Source organism: Branchiostoma lanceolatum, chromosome 4 (genome assembly GCF_035083965.1).
Source record: "Branchiostoma lanceolatum isolate klBraLanc5 chromosome 4, klBraLanc5.hap2, whole genome shotgun sequence".
Taxonomy (NCBI): domain Eukaryota; kingdom Metazoa; phylum Chordata; class Leptocardii; order Amphioxiformes; family Branchiostomatidae; genus Branchiostoma; species Branchiostoma lanceolatum.
Genome location: NC_089725.1, coordinates 29273846 through 29290253, shown reverse-complemented (window position 1 = coordinate 29290253; position 16408 = coordinate 29273846). Strand labels below are relative to the sequence as shown.

Sequence of the window (16408 nt, the reverse complement as noted above, 5' to 3'; positions counted from 1 at the left end):
GCACAGTGAGTAAGGGGAATCCCCTGACATGCCTGACTGGCGTACTCGGGGAATTCCCCAGATTCTGAAGCGCCTGTTCACAAATTATTATTATTCGGGGAAATCCAGGGCCTGGGAAACCATAACATAAGCGGGATTTTGGAGCGCTTATGCACAACATTCGGGGAAACCCTAACATCCATTACAGTAGGTTAGTCAGATTTTGAAGTCGCCAGAGTTCGCTTTACTCCGAATCTGCCACCACGAATGCCCCGCCCACTTCAGCAGTACACCTGGCTACATCAAACATGGCTGCCACACGAGTTTTGGGCAACTTGAGCGCCGAAACCACCGCTTTCTTCCTCTGTGACATGCAGGAGCGATTCCGACCGGCGATCAGATTCTTTCCAGAGATCCTACAAATCGGACAGAGGCTCGTGGAGGCCAGCAAAATCCTAGACATCCCTCTGATCGTAACGGAACAGTACCCGAAAGGACTGGGCAGTACCGTTGCAGAGTTGGACGTCAGCAGTGCAAAGGTCGTAGTCCCTAAGACCAAGTTTTCCATGGTGGTCCCGGAGGTTGAAGACGTGCTGAAGACCATGCCGGCTGTCCGTAGCGTGGTGCTGTTCGGGATAGAGGCGCACGTGTGCGTGCAGCAGACGGCACTGGACCTGCTGGCGCGGGGCATGGACGTGCACGTCATAGCAGACGCCACTTCCTCAAGGAGTCAGATGGACAGGTGTGTGGAGATTAGCCTTTATAGCAGGTTTTAATAAATGCGACTTTGGCTTTTTGATGCCATATTACCTCCATGAAAAATGGAGGTTATGTTTTATGCAGCCTTTGTGTCTGTTGAGCACCAACAACGGCTATAGTGATGGTAGGGTTGTGACAAAAACTAGAAATGATAATGATATTTTGGGCCCCCTGGCGGCTGCCCTATGTACAGCAGCGTAACCTCCTCGTACAAATGGAGGAAAAGTTTCAATTAGCCGTAATGTGATCAACCCTGTTCCACAACCTTTACCAAAGCAAACATACACACACAGTAATTTCATATGGTCTGATAGCCGTGGCGACTACAGAAGGGCATATTGATTAATGTAAGCTACATGCAGTCTCAGTGTGAAATATGATTTCTTGTTCCATTCCTTCCTGATTCCAGAGTGTACGCCTTCGACCGTCTGCGCCAGGCCGGCGCAGTCGTTACCACCTCGGAGAGCACCCTGCTGCAGCTGGTCGCGGACAAGAACCACCCCAAGTTCAAGGAGATTCAGGGACTCATCAAAGTCAGCGCACCTGACTCTGGACTCGTACCAAAGATGTGAAACGCCTTTCACCTGGTGCTGATAGAAGTGTACCCAAAATATAGCAGCATATTAGAACTTTGTGCTCAAGATGTGAACTTGTTTCTACTGATGAATGTCTTCAGATAGAAGTGTATCAAAAATACAGCTGCATATCAGAACTTCAGAAATGTAGTGTAGAGATGTGTCGTGTGCCACAAAATCATAGCCTGAATCCAGTCTTGTTAGCTTTAGTCCGCTTCCAATGACCGCTACCCTGCAAGCTCGTAGTGACTGTTGGTAACCAGACTGGATTCCTGACAAACAAAATTGCTTTTTCCGTACACAAAGTAAAGCACATACATGTATCATCCAAGTTTCGATTAGTCCTCTGATCCTTTATATGATTGAAAAATTTGTTGGTAAGATCTATACAGAAATAACATATGAAGTCTCTACAATATCCATGATTTTGTTAGTCTTGTTTAATTACTGACTCACAGATGAAGTTTTATTCAAAATCATGGATAGTCAGAATAATGCAGTTTATTTGTATACAGTAATGCAAATATAGATAGGTTAAATTTAGTTCTACAGTACATGTAATAAACTTTTTATATCCAAATGAATCAGATGCGAAGTATAATTTCTTTCATTCTGTGCTAGCTATCTTCTTCACAAATGCATCTTCCTGTTCCTGTAGTATAGCTTGGAATTACTACGGCCCTTAATTATAAAAGGTGAGTGAAAGCAACCAAGGAAATCAATTGAGGATGATCTGATCATGTTTCTACCCTAGTCACAGTCAGCTCTACTTTGAACTAGAAAAATGGCTGAGAAACACTTGAAGGGCTGACATATTGATGATTTTTTATTGTCCCAATATTTGTCCCCAAAATGTCCTAAGGGATTTTTGAGCTGTCCCTGCCTACATTTTAGTGGTCTGTGGACACTGGGACAGCTTTAAATTCTGGCCCTGAACAGGATACAAGATGTGTGCTCACATCTACCTGAATGGAGATGGGATGGGGAGGTCTTTTATCAATGATGTCTCTTCATCAAGCTAGGCATTGTTTCCTTGCAAAATATAAACGACTTTCCTCACTCCACCCAGGTGTAAATGGGTCTACTACATGTACCTGACTTCTGTTGGGGAGGTATAGAGGTGCACATGGTGGAAGGTGAAGGGTTATATGGGCTCTGCTTTCCAACACCATACCCTGGACACAGTGGATTAACAACACACTGCCCCAACTGCCTATAATCTTAACAACTGCCTCAAAAAGACTGGGACCTTTACATTTTTTTTCAGTTTCAAAATGCAATCATTCTTCTGTAAGAGACACACGTGCAATTAGGATATAAACTGTCCACAACCTCCTTACATTAGACGTGATACAACATGCTTGAAAGAGCAAGAGGACCACTCAGAAACATTTCAAAAACATTTCTTTATTTCTCTGCCATAGAGACTACAGAGAACACAAGAATAAAACTCTGGTGTTGTAGACCCAAGAAATCTATATATCATATAAGCCGCATATCATATAATGACGTCTCTCATATTCATAAGTTCACAATCTAAGCCACCTTTGATACTGCAGCAACTTCAGAAAATCAAAAACATTGTACATGGCAAGTACAATTCCACAGGGCTATGCAGTGAGTTTGTGTCTTACTCAGTCCTCTGAATAAAATGTGCAAACACATAAAATAGATGGAAGATTTGGGTCTAGTGATTGTTTTGACTTCAACAAACAAGAAATGGCTTGTCTTTCAACAAGTAAATACTGTACAAATGTGTCTAATTGAGGTGTCGACCATTCAAATAACAGCATACCATTTGACTCTCATATGTTATAAGATTATTACTGGTGGTGGTAGGTTGAAATACAAGCTCTCATATATGTTGCAGCATACAATGTAGTACTTGTTACCAGTTATTCCACTCAGAAAAACAATCAGTTCATGTGATCACATTTCAATGCTGAAAGTCATCTAAAAATACTAGTGGTGTAAGCAGGGCCAGGGAGTAATCATGTTATGAAATACAAGCTTGGCATATTTGTTGTGGTATACATTTGTATCAATTATCCCCTCCAAAACATGAGTCCATTCCAGTTCAAGTCTGTCTCAAAACCACACATAACCAATGGCATTGTCAGGACAGTCTCGGGACTAGTGAGTGAATCTGTGTGTTGTGAATATTGCCCCATCCCACAGCATCTAGGACATCAGCTGGTGTCAATCCTGGCTCTTCTTGGGCATCATGGCCTGGAAGAGGCCGAAGCAGGCGTACAGAACTCCCAACACCGTGAGCCCCATTGTCCCTCTGTACAGCATAGCGTCAAGTCCTCCCCTCTTCACGTACAACATGTTACCAGGTCTCTGTGGGGAAGACAGGAGGTTGTCAGGAATGCTTTGCGTCAATTTGTGCCATGTAGGTCAAAACTAATATCCTCTTTACCCTAACCCTACCTTTCTTCACATACAACATGTTACCAGGTCTCTGTGGGAAAGACAGGAGAATTGTCAGGGGGGCATTTAGGTCAAACTTAGCACAGGTACCATCCTGGTTTGTCATACATTCCAGCACAAGCTACATAGAAGATAGTGAGTATTGGAGGGAGTGTAATCTAAAGTTTGGCCTACATGGTCTCAATGGTTAGACTAAACAATACAAGCAGATGTTGGGGTTAGAAATTCGTAACATTTTCTGATCTGCTTTTTTCTGACAGTACTCTATCAGATTCAGAAGGTCATAAAATGTTACAACTTTCTACCCCATCATCTGTTTGAAGATTAAAAATATACATGTGTATGACATTTCTCAAAAGTGAAAGAAGGAACCTAAGTAGATTTCCTACAGTGTTGAATTTAGTTTTTTGAATCAGAAAAAAAAGGATTTGAATAGAATTGATACAAGTTGCAATGTCAAGATAGCCTGGAACACCCACTGCAAGGTCTTAAGAGATATGTCTCCATACCTGCATGATTTGCTGCATCTCTGGGACTTTGTTCCGGACTATCGTTGGTTTCCCCCTTGGAGCTGCCGCCTCCTCACCTGCTGATTTTACAGGTGAGCCGAATATCAAGGGCGGGGCTTCTGTCTGTGTGAGGGGCAGGATGCCCTGGGGAGGAGACATGCATGGTATGGTGTGAGAAATGAGGACTAACACAAAGACACATGCTTTCTACTAATTCTAGTCTTTTCGTCCCATAGACCATTTGTACTCTAGTCTTTTCGTCCTTGATGTGAGCGTTTCATCTTCTAGAATGGGTCCGAGTAATAAGATCTCTTCCTGTGGGCCAGACTATGCAACTGAGGTATTATTATCGTTATAATAACATTGCTAAAAACATGTTTATTCTGTTACAGCTCTAGATAAGCCATACATACACACTTCTTGTGGATTTCAAGGTACGTATTGTAGCATTTTGGAGCCAAAGCTTTTGTTTATGTCTCAGGGGCCTTCAATTAAGCACATGCGTACTTGGAAGTGTGAAAGCGCTAGTAGCTGCTTCCGTCCAGATCAACGACTTTACGTTCCTAACACTAACAGTATGTTATAAGCTAGTTCGGAGTTGCTACTACGCATGTGCAGTGTCAAAGGTGAAGGCCCCCGGCTTGAAAACAGTGCTCGTCTTGACATTATCTTGATTTGCATAACAACGCCCTGTCGGGTTTTGTTCACGTCTGGGGGGCCTTCACAGCAGTATGTTATATTTTGAAAGGGTGAAGAAGTAATCTTCTTTAATTTGAGGCGAAGTGTGATTTGATGCCTGTAGCATAGCTACCACTTTATTTATTTGTAACTGACATAATTTCTACACTTCCGACCTACAAAGGTTCTTCTCTACTCATGTCTTATCATTTATAACTGTACAGGCAGATCTACAAATCTACTGATTTTATAAACCTCTTAAGATCTTATCGAGGACATTATATTGGATATATATGTCCTTGATCTTACATAGCCATGTTCAAATCGCCCCCCTCCCCCATAATTGAACAAGACTGAAGGTCACTTTCATGTTTCACTTTTAGCTTCAGAGTAAGCAACAACAACGGAAGATCTGAAATCCCTTTGCGCTAACAAGTATACATTTGTCGATCGTTAAAACCAAGAATCTGTACTGTAGACTGACGTGAGGCACACCCACTACAGTTTACCGGCTTCTACTAGTTCTACCGCTTGTAAACCGGAGAAACATGGCGTCCACTTTTACGAGTATCATATCAGATCACACAATCGCCCAGAATTTCCCACCCAATTCGGCCGTTTTCGGACTCACCTCCGGTCTGAAGGCTGCCTGTTGTGACGCAGCCCCTATTCTTCCTGAGATGTTGCTAAATTTGTAAAACATAGTGGTGTATTTTGCTATAAAACACAGACAAAGATGCCCTGCTCGCCCGCCGCCACGCGTTGACCTCTATCAGACAGCCGGAAAGGAACGTTACGCAAGATCCTTCCAGAAACGCGATCCTTGCGGTCGGATCGGGGATTGCACCTCTGCTTTGTACAAGAAAAAACAGGCTGTTTGGTAAAAATGCCGTTAGATTGGGTAACCTATATTTGTGTACTGTCCTATATTTATGTGGATTTTCCGTAGAAACAACGCAATAATTTGTCACAGTTTAAAACAAATTTCCTCAGTCAAAAAGTTGCTGTTCTAACTGTAATCGCTGGAGGTCGCCCATTGTTGTGCCCGCGAAGAGATCCTTGGGAATTTTTCGACCAATGAGAGACTGTCTTTTAAAAATTAACCAATCAGCGACGGTAATACAAAATTTCCGCCATATTCAAATTTAGGCGTCGAGATAGCGCGACGGTTTGTCAGAAGCGTGTGTTTTGTTTCGGCTTTGTTGCTGTTTTTTTCGTAAAGTTGAGGTAATTTTGAGGTGAAATCCAGTCAAGATGACGGCCAAGGAGGTTGATGTTGACGCTCTGGGCAGCATGAAGCGTTCCGAGCTGCAGAAACTGGCGAAACAAGCCGGGATCAAGGCCAACATGAAGGTAAATAATGCCCCCCTCCCTATTCATTTTTTAACGTTTGTGTATTCAGATTTTTATGTGCGTTTCTGCATATTATCTGACTTATGGGTGCTTTTGATAATGTGTACTAAGAATTTCTGAGCGTCCACCCCTTTGAGAAATGTATATAGTCATCCTTACTAACTACTACAACAACAAAATTTTCAAACTTTATCTGTAAAGTGTCAAGACAACTTTCAAATTCAAAGCAGGTTTCTTGGACAACTTTTCAAGTTCGGTCATAACTTTCATGTTTTAATTACTTTTATGTTACAAACCAAGGATACGCATATATAGGTGTCAGAAATACTAATCTGTATCGTACTAAAAGAGGTGTACTGATAAGATGTACAGTTTTATATTAACTCGAGTCATGTTATGATATGTATATTTTTTTTTAGACAGGCGATTTAATAAGTGCTCTGCAGCAGTACCACAGCAAGAAGCAAGATGGCGACAAGAACAACACTGAGTCAACAACACAGTCCTCGGACTACAAGGTTGGTTTGTGTATTTGATATAATAGAACTTATACTTTACCATGCATATGGTTTATACTGAGTCTCAGGGGTTGAAATTCTTTATTTATATATCCATAATAAATTTGTACCAATGATACTTGCATTCTTTAAGCCTGCCAAATTGCAATTTGTATATAGATATATTTTTCCCTGCAATTTCAATTTTGTCTTCTCCACATTGTGGGATTTTGGTACCGTAGATATTTTGATAATTTGCTCTTTAATAGTAGAGTCTTACTAAGCTTTCTAACATCGAAGGTGGAAAGGTAAAATTAATACTTTTGTACATCAGACCTGTACAGATGCAAGCAGTGCAGACTCCAGTGCTGAGACATCGGCTCCTGAGCCTGAAGTTCCCGCTAAAGTCACCAAGAGGAGGGGTCGACGACCCAAGAAAGCGGCCAAGAAGGCCACAGTCAACGCTTCCCTGGATACCACTGCTGACAGTGTGGAGTCCAACACGGATGTCTCCACAGAGGAGGTAAGATAACAACCATATCATTTGTCGGTATGGTACATTTGTATTTGTAAAGTGTAAATAATACTAAATAGTTGTTTCTTGTGTACTACTCTACAAGATGATTTGAATGTTGTCATTACCTTCTGTCTGCTACTTTTTATCGATTCACTTACAGACAATCATTGCAGACATGTAGGTTAAAATATTCGAAGACACAATAGCTAGTATTCTCACCATAGAAGAAAGATACGCCAGAAACATAACTGGACCTCATTAGGATTAAAAACCCCTTGTTATGCTATTTCATAGAAGACACCAGAAGCCAAGGTGAACAGACGTGGAGGGCGCACCAGGGCTGGACGTGGCAAGAAGACTTCCACTCCAGTCAACACCACTACTACTGACTCTGAACTGGAAAAGGTACATGTGCATGTTTACTTGTCTTTAATGGTAAATTGTTACAAAACATTACAGATCCAATCGAGGCAGCGTAGCCTGATTGTTGATGCCTTACATAAAGCACAGAACACAAATATCATATACAGGAATCCTGGATACTCAATCGCATATGCACATGTGTACTTGTCAACAATCAAGGTCTTTCTGAGTCGTGTCTTTTGTATCAGCCAGAATTTCCGTACCAATCCTTGATTGTAATTGTTTTCCTATCATTCACAACATTTTGAATAAAGTTTTTTTTTCTTCTGTTTTTCATCAGTTGCTATAACATTGTATTTCTGGTATCTCCACCCTGTTGTTTTATAAACTTTGCTCACAATTGTTTTCACAATTTCGCTTCCAGGTTGTCAGTCCTGTGTCACCTGCAGAGAAACCTGTGGAACGGCGCAGTCGTAGCAAGTCCAAGACACCGACCCCTGCACAGGAAAAGGTACATGTGTACTATCAAACAATTTATCAGTCATGTTTCTTACAGTGAGTCATGTCCTTGCAGCCTCGTAGGATTCAGAATTTCCTTTGGAGTCCTTTACTGTATTCTGATAATCTTTTCCCACCATTCACAACATTCTGTGTTATGTTTTTAAATCTGCTGTTATCAATGGATCCTTTATTTATACTGCATAACCCTGTCAGCCTTAGCCTCTCCTCTCAGAAGTCCAGTGTATTTTTTTTTTTTGTTAAGCATTGTGTTTCTGGTACATGTATCTCCACTTTGCTTACAAAGATTTTCACAATTTCACACGCAGGCCGCCAGTGTGTCACCTGCAGAGAAACCCACCGAACGTCGCAGCCGCAGCAAATCCAAGACCCCGACGCCTCCACAGGTGCCTGCTGCACGCAGAAGCCGCAGCAAATCCAAGACTCCCACTTCAGCTGGGAAGGCAAAGGCAGCAGTTGAGCCACCCAAACCACAGACACCCCTCCTGTCCATGGAGTCTCCCCCTGCGGTGTTACGCAGGTCCAAGAGGTCCAAGGTAGATGTAATGTAGTGGTAGTTCTTCTTGAACAGTTAAAATCACAGACCTGTGACCATATTCTTACTCAAATATCATGATCAGAATTCTTCCCTGATTCTAGAGTACACAGTCTTTATGTCTCTAACATACAAATGGTCCTTAGATCATTTTCACTCTCCAGCACATGGTATACATTCGTATTTCAAACCTTTTCTAGTTTTTATGACAGAGGTCTAGCTGGTGAACAGTAGAGTGTAGATTCTTTGAAGAAATGCATAGTTGGGAACAGAAGTTGTTCGGACTTCCCATGAATGCATACAGTACTATAACTCAGTATGGATTGAATCGTCATCTTTGATTAACCCCAGCAGCATTTGTTACTTCCATATGAATAAAGAATTCACTTCTTCCCCCTCCAGACCCCCACCAGCTCTGACGATGAGAAGCCCCAGTCTGGGAAGAGAGGCTCGTCCGGTCCCAGGGCCAAGAAGATCAAGAGGGACACGTTTGAGATCGAGAAGAAGGAGGAGGAGACAGAAGCTACGGAAGCGGTTGCCATGGGAGCAGAGGAGAAGGCTGCTCTGGAGGCTGAGGTCATGGCAGAGCTGAAGAAGAGGGTGGATGCCAAGTGTGAGTATCTATGGTGTTTCTAACTTTCTTAATGAAATCAGAGAATTTGAAATCTCTTGATATTAACACCACTGCTTCAATAACGTGGGGAGGGTGTTTGTTGTCCATGTATGTTCTTCTACATGCACAGGAAACTGCCCATTTATTGGCTACAAATGACAGTATCAAGCTTTCCAACAGTCAATATTTTCTGTAATAAAACAGAGATTTAAAGTTAGATCAAGAAATAAGCTCAAGAAACAGTACTATGTTTTTGTAGTAAACATTTTAACTCACCGCAGAAGTAAGAATATGAATGGTTGAAGTTAGCTTTGTAGTCTCAAGCAATAGGATGTCATGTAGGGGTGCCCCGGTGGGTAGTTGTCATATAATGAACATATTTATTCCCACCTGCAGTGCCAGCTAAGGACCAGACTGCCCCCAGCAGCACCAGTATCCCCAGGTTCAGCGCCTACCTGCAGAAGAGCAACAAGAAGCCCGTCACTCCAGGTAAGCAGGCACTCCAACATCAGTACATAGTTTCATCTGGTTGATATCTCAAAATGGATTCTTAGCTACACTAGTTGTCTACCAAATGGGTTTAATCTGCCAACATTAGAAATGTTACTAAAAAGTTAAAGAAATTTTGGCAGATGACATGGATTTTATCTGCCAAAGTTTCTTTAACTTTTTAGTATTGATGTGGTTGTGTAGCTGATATGACATCCATATAGGGCTTCAAACGCCTTTCTTTTATGAGATACAAGAAGACCTATGTGAAGACAAAATCTTGTAATTCAAATAACAACCTACAGTATGGCTATTTATGTCATGCCTGGGCCTGATACGGGTGTTCCGGACCGTGTGATAACTATCTGGATCACATAGGGTTCGGGAGGGTTATCACACAGGCTTCCATAGAATATTTCGAACGCATTTCGAACGCGTCGGTTGCGCGGCCGTCGGAAATTCGAATACCGGATTCGGAGATTGGAATCAATGTTGCTACAGTTTCTTGTTCGAGGACACAAAACTCCCTCAACTTCTGGCGCATTCCGCATTGAAATGTGTGTTTTCTCGGGTGGGTATGGCCAAGGTATGACATAAATAAAATACAACACATTGTATTCCGCATCACCCTCGGTCCCAGCCCGACCGCGGGTCGGATCGCCCTCCGGCCTACGGCCGTCGGGCGATCCGACCCGCGGTCGGGCTGGTACCTCGGGTGATACGGAATACCCCGTGTTGTATTCTATATGTATGAATAACAACCTTTAACATGGCTATGTATAATGGACTGGTATATTCCTGTTGATGAGTTGTCACAGAAAAACCCAGAAGGTCTTTTTGTTTTAGATAACATTTGAATCTTATGGCTCTTTAGGAAACAAGGACTGGGACAAGATCCACAACAAAGGCTTTAAGAAGATGGAGTCCATCGACGTCTACCTGGCTAGGAAGCGAAAGATGACTGACGCCTTCACTGCTTCTGTCAAGAAGGCAAAGGTTTGGAAACATAGATTTCCCACCCTCGTTAAGGTAAACCAGGACCCCATATCGCTCCACGTAACATCGGTCGCGAAAGGGGCCCTGGTAAAAAGCTTCGCTACATATGGTTATGACGACGTCGCCACCAAAACAGCTTCAGCCAATCAGAGGGTTTGCTTCCTCTCATCGGAAGCCAACACGCAAAGAACGCTGGGAAGCTATCGACCAATCAGGTTACATGTTACGGCTAGCTCATTAATTATTCATGAGCTACAACTGCCGTTTGTGCCAAATAAGGTCAGCTCATTAATTATTCATGAGCAAGTCTCGTCGACCTGCCATAACCATATGTGGCGAAGCTTTTTACCAGGACCCCTTTCGCGACCGATCATGGAGTGATATGGGGTCCTGGTTGAACGAGGGTGAGTTTTCCCTGTAACAACAAAACCAATCTTGACACGAGTGGAAAAGTTATTTGGTCTGATTTTTCTAAAGAAGAGTTCAAGACACAGCAATCAGTAGTATTCTTATCATATACAGCTGTAATAACATCCTGAAGTTACAATCAGTCTTTCTTCAGTTTGTTTCAAAGTCAGTGCCTAATGTGTCTTGCAAGCTCCTTTGGCTATCTGAGTTTCCCTATAGTTACTGTAATTATGTGTGCATAAAAATGGCAATGGAAAATGCATCCACGTAATCATAATTGGCATCTTTGCACACAAGGAAAAAAATACATTGGGATATGTGATTGTCCTCCACTATGAAAAAGAGTCTGAGAGATTTTTTCAGGTTAGCAGATATATATCATAACACATTTCAGAGTTATCTTAGTAGCATTACCTAGTTCACAACATGTTATTGCAATCTTCTTTTCTTATTTGTTCTGCTATTTTACCCTGACCCCAGCTTGTTGCCGATGAGGCCAAGGCTACGGTGCAGAGTCTGAAGACCAAGCCGACTCCCCGGGCAACAGGAACTCCCGCTGGCATCACCCCCGGGAGGAGGTCAATGGCCATGAAGACACCAGGCAGCAACAAGGTAAGGTTACACAATTAAAATCAAGTGGTCACTAAACATTTTCATCATCCTCAATGCAATGTTGAATTTACTTGAAGTTTCCGTAGCCTCTTAGGTACCAGGGGCAGTATGTTACTCCAAAATCCAAATGAAACCTACACAGACCTTCTTGGTTGCAGGTAGTTTCTACGGCACACCGATTAAGCTTACCTAATCAGGACATGCAAGCAATCAGAAAACAGCAAAGATCAGTAAAAAGGCAGCAACTCAGAAGGAGGTCTGTACAGGAGGCTAGGATCCTGTGGTCAGCATGTGGATCCAGTGAAATACCCATACATATGAAGATTACTTGTGTTTGATCAGTTGAAATGCTGTACCACCTGACATGTCGATGTTCCTCCCCCCAGAGTGGTCGTGTGGTGAAGCCCGTAGCCAGGAGGTCCAGCGTGGTGAGGAAGACTCCCTCCTCCATCATGAAGTCCACACCTGGAACCAACACGTCCTCACAGGCCAAACCCAAGACTACTGCCGAGAAGGCTGTCAAGTAGGTGGCATTCTTACAGATTAAAAAGATTCTTACAAATGATGGACGAACATCATCATAAAAAAACTCTTACAGAAACAGAAGCAACTCAGGGATGTCAAGTGAGGTCCTGTGCCCTGTCAGCCACTACACACACTTTTACTGTTGTTTTCTTGCACTGCTAGACCATCTAGTAATGGAATGATTCTTTCCTCCAATTTGATTTGGTGTTAGAATATTATCATCAGTTCTGTTGATAGCAAGAAGTAATTGAGAGGGAACTATAGCTTAGAGGAGGCCATGTGGCTGTAAAACGATTACATGCCACATGACATGTGAATATACTGCTACTTGCTAGTTATACACTCATACTACAGTCTTGATATCTCCTAATGATTCACTATATTTCTCCAGTCCAGATCCACCGTTGTTATTGCTGGCTCAATCTTTTCACTTGCTCAAAGCTTAGAAAAAAATCGAGCAAGCCGTAACGACGGAAGATGGTACTTACCCTAGTCCAGAACAATAATATGAGAATGATAAGATATTTCTGTGTCTCTAGATTCCGCCCATCAGCACTGAAGCCCCCCACGAAGCTTGTGTTGCCCGCCCTGCCGTCAGCCTTCGCAAAACCAGAACAGCCTGCCAGCGCACGCAAGTCTGTGGGTGAGTAGGAGTGGAACACCTGTGCACATATGTTGAATTGATGTACATTATTGACTGTATACTTTATTGACTGTATCTCACCGGAGTAAATCCGGACGAACTATGATGATGATGATGATGTACATGTTGCTGGTTGAAGAAAGCAGATGTTTGGTTAGCATAGCCATAGGGTCTTAGCTAAAGCTGGACACAACTGTTTTAATGTGGTCTATGGCAGGAGTTGGCTGTTTGGCCGGTCAGGGTTGATTGTACCACTTTACTTTCTTTATTTAGCTAAGTCACATACATGTATGTACCATATTAGGTTATCACTAAATGAGTTGATGTAGGTTGCTAACCAATACTGTTTCAATAGTGTTCTACCAATGAAAAACATACAATTTTGGGGTGCCAGAAAACTTTTTTTTAAACAACTTGTGTAATTCCCTGCCTTTACTTTTCAGGTCAGCACATCACACCTTTCAAGTTCACCGCTGGTAGCAATGTGACCTTCAACTCCACAATGAACACAACCATGAACTCTACCATGAACTCGACCTTCACCTCACCTGCCCCCAAGCCAACCTTTGACCTCAAGGCTTCCAAACAGAAACCTCTGACCTACAAGCCGCACTCTGGTAAGGATGATGTCATTGATTTTGAGGGCCTGGATATCATTCTCTGTCTGCCTTTTCCCTCTTTTTACCTCTGTGAAGAAGGTATTGTTACCTCAGTGAAAACAGAGATATTGATTTAGGTCTCCGTTTGTGATTGTCTTGGTGTGTGTCTACAGCTATTTTTTTTGGCCTGTCTCACTCTGTGTGTTGGTTCATATTTTTGCATACTTTGGCCAGCATGAGTCAAGAAGATAATAGTGGATATGTGGGTAGGTCTGAGAATAAAAGTCAAGGTCGATTTTGGTCCTCCTGATGACTTTCATTGGTAATGCAACAGAACATTGGTTTTCTATTCTGTTTGGGACATGCCATAGTATTGCATGTGATGTTACTTCGTTTTTTCCCTGTATCTTTGTGTTACAGAAATGGAATACTTTTTTATAGTAAAGACCTTGTTTGACTTGTCCCACAGGTGCTTTGCGGCCACTAAACGAGGAGGAAGAGAAGAAGCAGAAGGAGAAGGTGGACAGGTACCTGCAGGCCAAGCAGATGTACAAGAGGCCGGTCATCAAGAGCCGGTAATTGTTTCAAACAGTTCAAGTTCTACAAGTGGAATGTCAGAACTGTTGAGTTGAAGTACATGTGTACTACAATGAAAAGTATTGAAGCAATAGCTCAACTTACCATATGTTCCTGTAATGCTGTCATTTCTGTGTATAACAACATTTTGATACATCTTCACAACTATGTATAGTTAAAGTTTTACCTGATGTGCTGCAATATTGACCTGTTAGATTGCAGTTTTGATGGATCATTGTAGTGGTTCTTATGTTCTTCATACAAAAATTTTATCGATTGAATGGTCTTTATATGTTATTGAGTTGTCATGACAAAGGATCGTAAATAACACACATGTACTGTGATGTAGTTTACAATCCTTTGCACTAGAATGTGATAAAAGACTAGTATATACATTATACAAAATATTATACATTGTACAGTGTCTCACAAACACCTTTCCTTTCCTCAGGGACGACAGGCGTAAGAAGATGCAGGAGAACAGAGGAAAAGCCAAGGACAGTCGCATGCTGGCCAGAAGAGGGATTGAATGCTAAGACGTGAAATACAATAGTTGTAGAATTTGTTCTCTTTACTTTAGATAAGCTTTGACGGAAAACAAGAAATTTTGAAAATAATGTTCAGCCTGTAGCTTTTGCAATGTAAGTACATGTATGGCAAAAAACTTCACATGCATCACATGCACTCGTGCACATGACTGTTGTAACATTGTTTGTCCCGCATCATCATGTATAGTGTTCTCGATTATCGTCTTCTTTCTCTTCTGCTTCATCACAAGGCTCAATGATTATATAGGAGCCGATACTCTGCTAGTCAAGTCAAGTCACTCTGCTAGATTTGCAGGATTTATGCAGCAACTAACTGATGATTGGTATTTGGAACTTATGTGTGTAGTGTGTGGTATACTACGCTTTACTAGTTTTCAGACTTGAAATACGCAAATATTTCATAATTCTAGAAAGTCCTTGAAGAGAGGAAAAAGGGGATATTCTGATCATAATTTCTATAATTAGTATGTAGGTGTACAAATTGTAATCTAGAACATTTTATTGGCAGCTGTTTTCTAACGTTTGTTTTCTTAGAGGATAAAGGAAACTAGTTTTTGAATGAATCTACAATTTATTGTGCTCATAGTACAACTGTCTTATCATCTCTCTGTCAGAGATGTTAGTTTTAGAACATGATAATATTTAATTTCAAATTGTCTTTTTCTCTCATCCTACCTTTTACTGTTGCTATCTTTTTTATATACTTCGTAGTCCTGCAAAGGGCTTGGCAATTATACTGTCTCTCCCTTTGTGAAATGTAAATATATCGTAGTGTTTATAATAAAGACTAAAAAACACTATGGGCTTCAGTATCTTTCTTTATTTCGTTCGTTAGAATTTATGACAAAGATGCCTTTTAACTTAAACTTGGATGACAAAATGAGAATCATTCCAGTTTAGTACACATTGCTCCAATATGGGGCTCATGTTGCACACATTTCAATACAGTACATTTCCTATATTGGTAGATGTCACCAAGCAGATGTAGGGTCCAGGTCAGTTGCACATGTTATTGGTCTTGTTCTCTTCCCCCCCCCCCCCCCTGTAGAAGGCAAAGAGTGAGAGGTACACCACTACAAGAATGTACTAAATTCCACCAAAACGCATAGAACACTGAGTTGGACCCTACATCTTCTTGGAGATCAGACCCCCATACTCTTGCCCAAGGCAAGAACACGATTCAGAGGAAAAGCTGCTGGATATGCTAAAACAAAGTTCCCACCTATTAATATCTTCACAGTAGACTTTGATTTGGTCCCAACATTTCCATAACTACATGTGTAGCACCATACATGTAAACCTTGTTCAATTATCTAGTGTGCAATACTAGTACATGTATATAGTAGGAACTCTCTTTGACTTGACAAATGGCATGGACCGATCTAGCTAGCTAGCTAACTGAGCACTTTTCTAACAATTCACTCTCAGACAACTGCTGAACCGTGTAAGACATGTAGAGCACTGTTTCAATGTATTTGCCAGAAAAAAGGCATTTATCTACTTTTCCAACCTCATTTGTATCATAAAAATAAAAAGTGGATTCATCACGATAAATTGTAGAATGGGTGGTACATCACAGTTAGCTTCATATTCTACACAGAAATTTAACCAGTACGACTCAACAAGGGCCATGATGTACTGTAATCTCCAAGCAGATCTTGGAGTGAAAGATCGCAACGGTT

At 41.7% G+C, this 16408-nt stretch overlaps 3 protein-coding genes across 4 annotated transcripts; 2 read left to right on the top strand and 1 right to left on the bottom strand.

The window, feature by feature from the left end:
- Positions 1-220: 220 nt before the first annotated feature.
- Positions 221-1897, top strand: LOC136433929 (isochorismatase domain-containing protein 1-like). The gene is made up of 2 exons (XM_066426535.1): positions 221-721; positions 1148-1897. Exons 1-2 carry the CDS (start codon positions 288-290, stop codon positions 1308-1310), a joined length of 597 nt encoding a protein of 198 aa, XP_066282632.1. The 5' UTR covers positions 221-287; the 3' UTR covers positions 1311-1897.
- Positions 1898-2700: 803 nt separating this feature from the next.
- LOC136433930 (cytochrome c oxidase subunit 7A-related protein, mitochondrial-like) lies at positions 2701-5832 on the bottom strand. The gene is made up of 3 exons (XM_066426536.1): positions 5565-5832; positions 4256-4399; positions 2701-3656 (listed from the first exon to the last, which is right to left on the bottom strand). Exons 1-3 carry the CDS (start codon positions 5634-5636, stop codon positions 3513-3515), a joined length of 360 nt encoding a protein of 119 aa, XP_066282633.1. The 5' UTR covers positions 5637-5832; the 3' UTR covers positions 2701-3512.
- Positions 5833-6077: 245 nt separating this feature from the next.
- Positions 6078-15526, top strand: LOC136433927 (nucleolar and spindle-associated protein 1-like). Of its 2 annotated transcripts, none has more exons than XM_066426531.1 (15): positions 6078-6286; positions 6706-6804; positions 7118-7306; positions 7598-7705; positions 8088-8174; positions 8491-8718; positions 9120-9330; positions 9727-9819; positions 10694-10815; positions 11704-11835; positions 12222-12358; positions 12900-13003; positions 13447-13620; positions 14072-14177; positions 14630-15526. In XM_066426531.1, the coding sequence occupies exons 1-15, from the start codon at positions 6188-6190 to the stop codon at positions 14712-14714; spliced, it is 1974 nt and encodes a 657-aa protein (XP_066282628.1). In that variant the 5' UTR covers positions 6078-6187; the 3' UTR covers positions 14715-15526. The 2 variants fall into 2 exon arrangements, with proteins under 2 accessions (XP_066282628.1, XP_066282627.1); XM_066426530.1 differs by having other exon boundaries at positions 7595-7705.
- The last annotated feature ends 882 nt before the right edge of the window (positions 15527-16408 follow it).

Excerpts from the sequence above, each read along its gene's own strand:
- LOC136433927 (XM_066426530.1), top strand. The coding sequence starts at position 6,188 with ATGACGGCCAAGGAGGTTGATGTTGACGCTCTGGGCAGCATGAAGCGT. Across the intron at positions 7,307-7,594 it reads CGGATGTCTCCACAGAGGAG|AAGACACCAGAAGCCAAGGT; the intron begins GTAAGATAACAA and ends GCTATTTCATAG. Across the intron at positions 8,719-9,119 it reads GCAGGTCCAAGAGGTCCAAG|ACCCCCACCAGCTCTGACGA; the intron begins GTAGATGTAATG and ends TTCCCCCTCCAG.
- LOC136433929 (XM_066426535.1), top strand. The coding sequence starts at position 288 with ATGGCTGCCACACGAGTTTTGGGCAACTTGAGCGCCGAAACCACCGCT. Across the intron at positions 722-1,147 it reads TCAAGGAGTCAGATGGACAG|AGTGTACGCCTTCGACCGTC; the intron begins GTGTGTGGAGAT and ends TCCTGATTCCAG.
- LOC136433930 (XM_066426536.1), bottom strand. The coding sequence starts at position 5,636 with ATGTTTTACAAATTTAGCAACATCTCAGGAAGAATAGGGGCTGCGTCA. Across the intron at positions 4,400-5,564 it reads AGGCAGCCTTCAGACCGGAG|GGCATCCTGCCCCTCACACA; the intron begins GTGAGTCCGAAA and ends TCTCCTCCCCAG. Across the intron at positions 3,657-4,255 it reads AGATGCAGCAAATCATGCAG|AGACCTGGTAACATGTTGTA; the intron begins GTATGGAGACAT and ends TCTTCCCCACAG.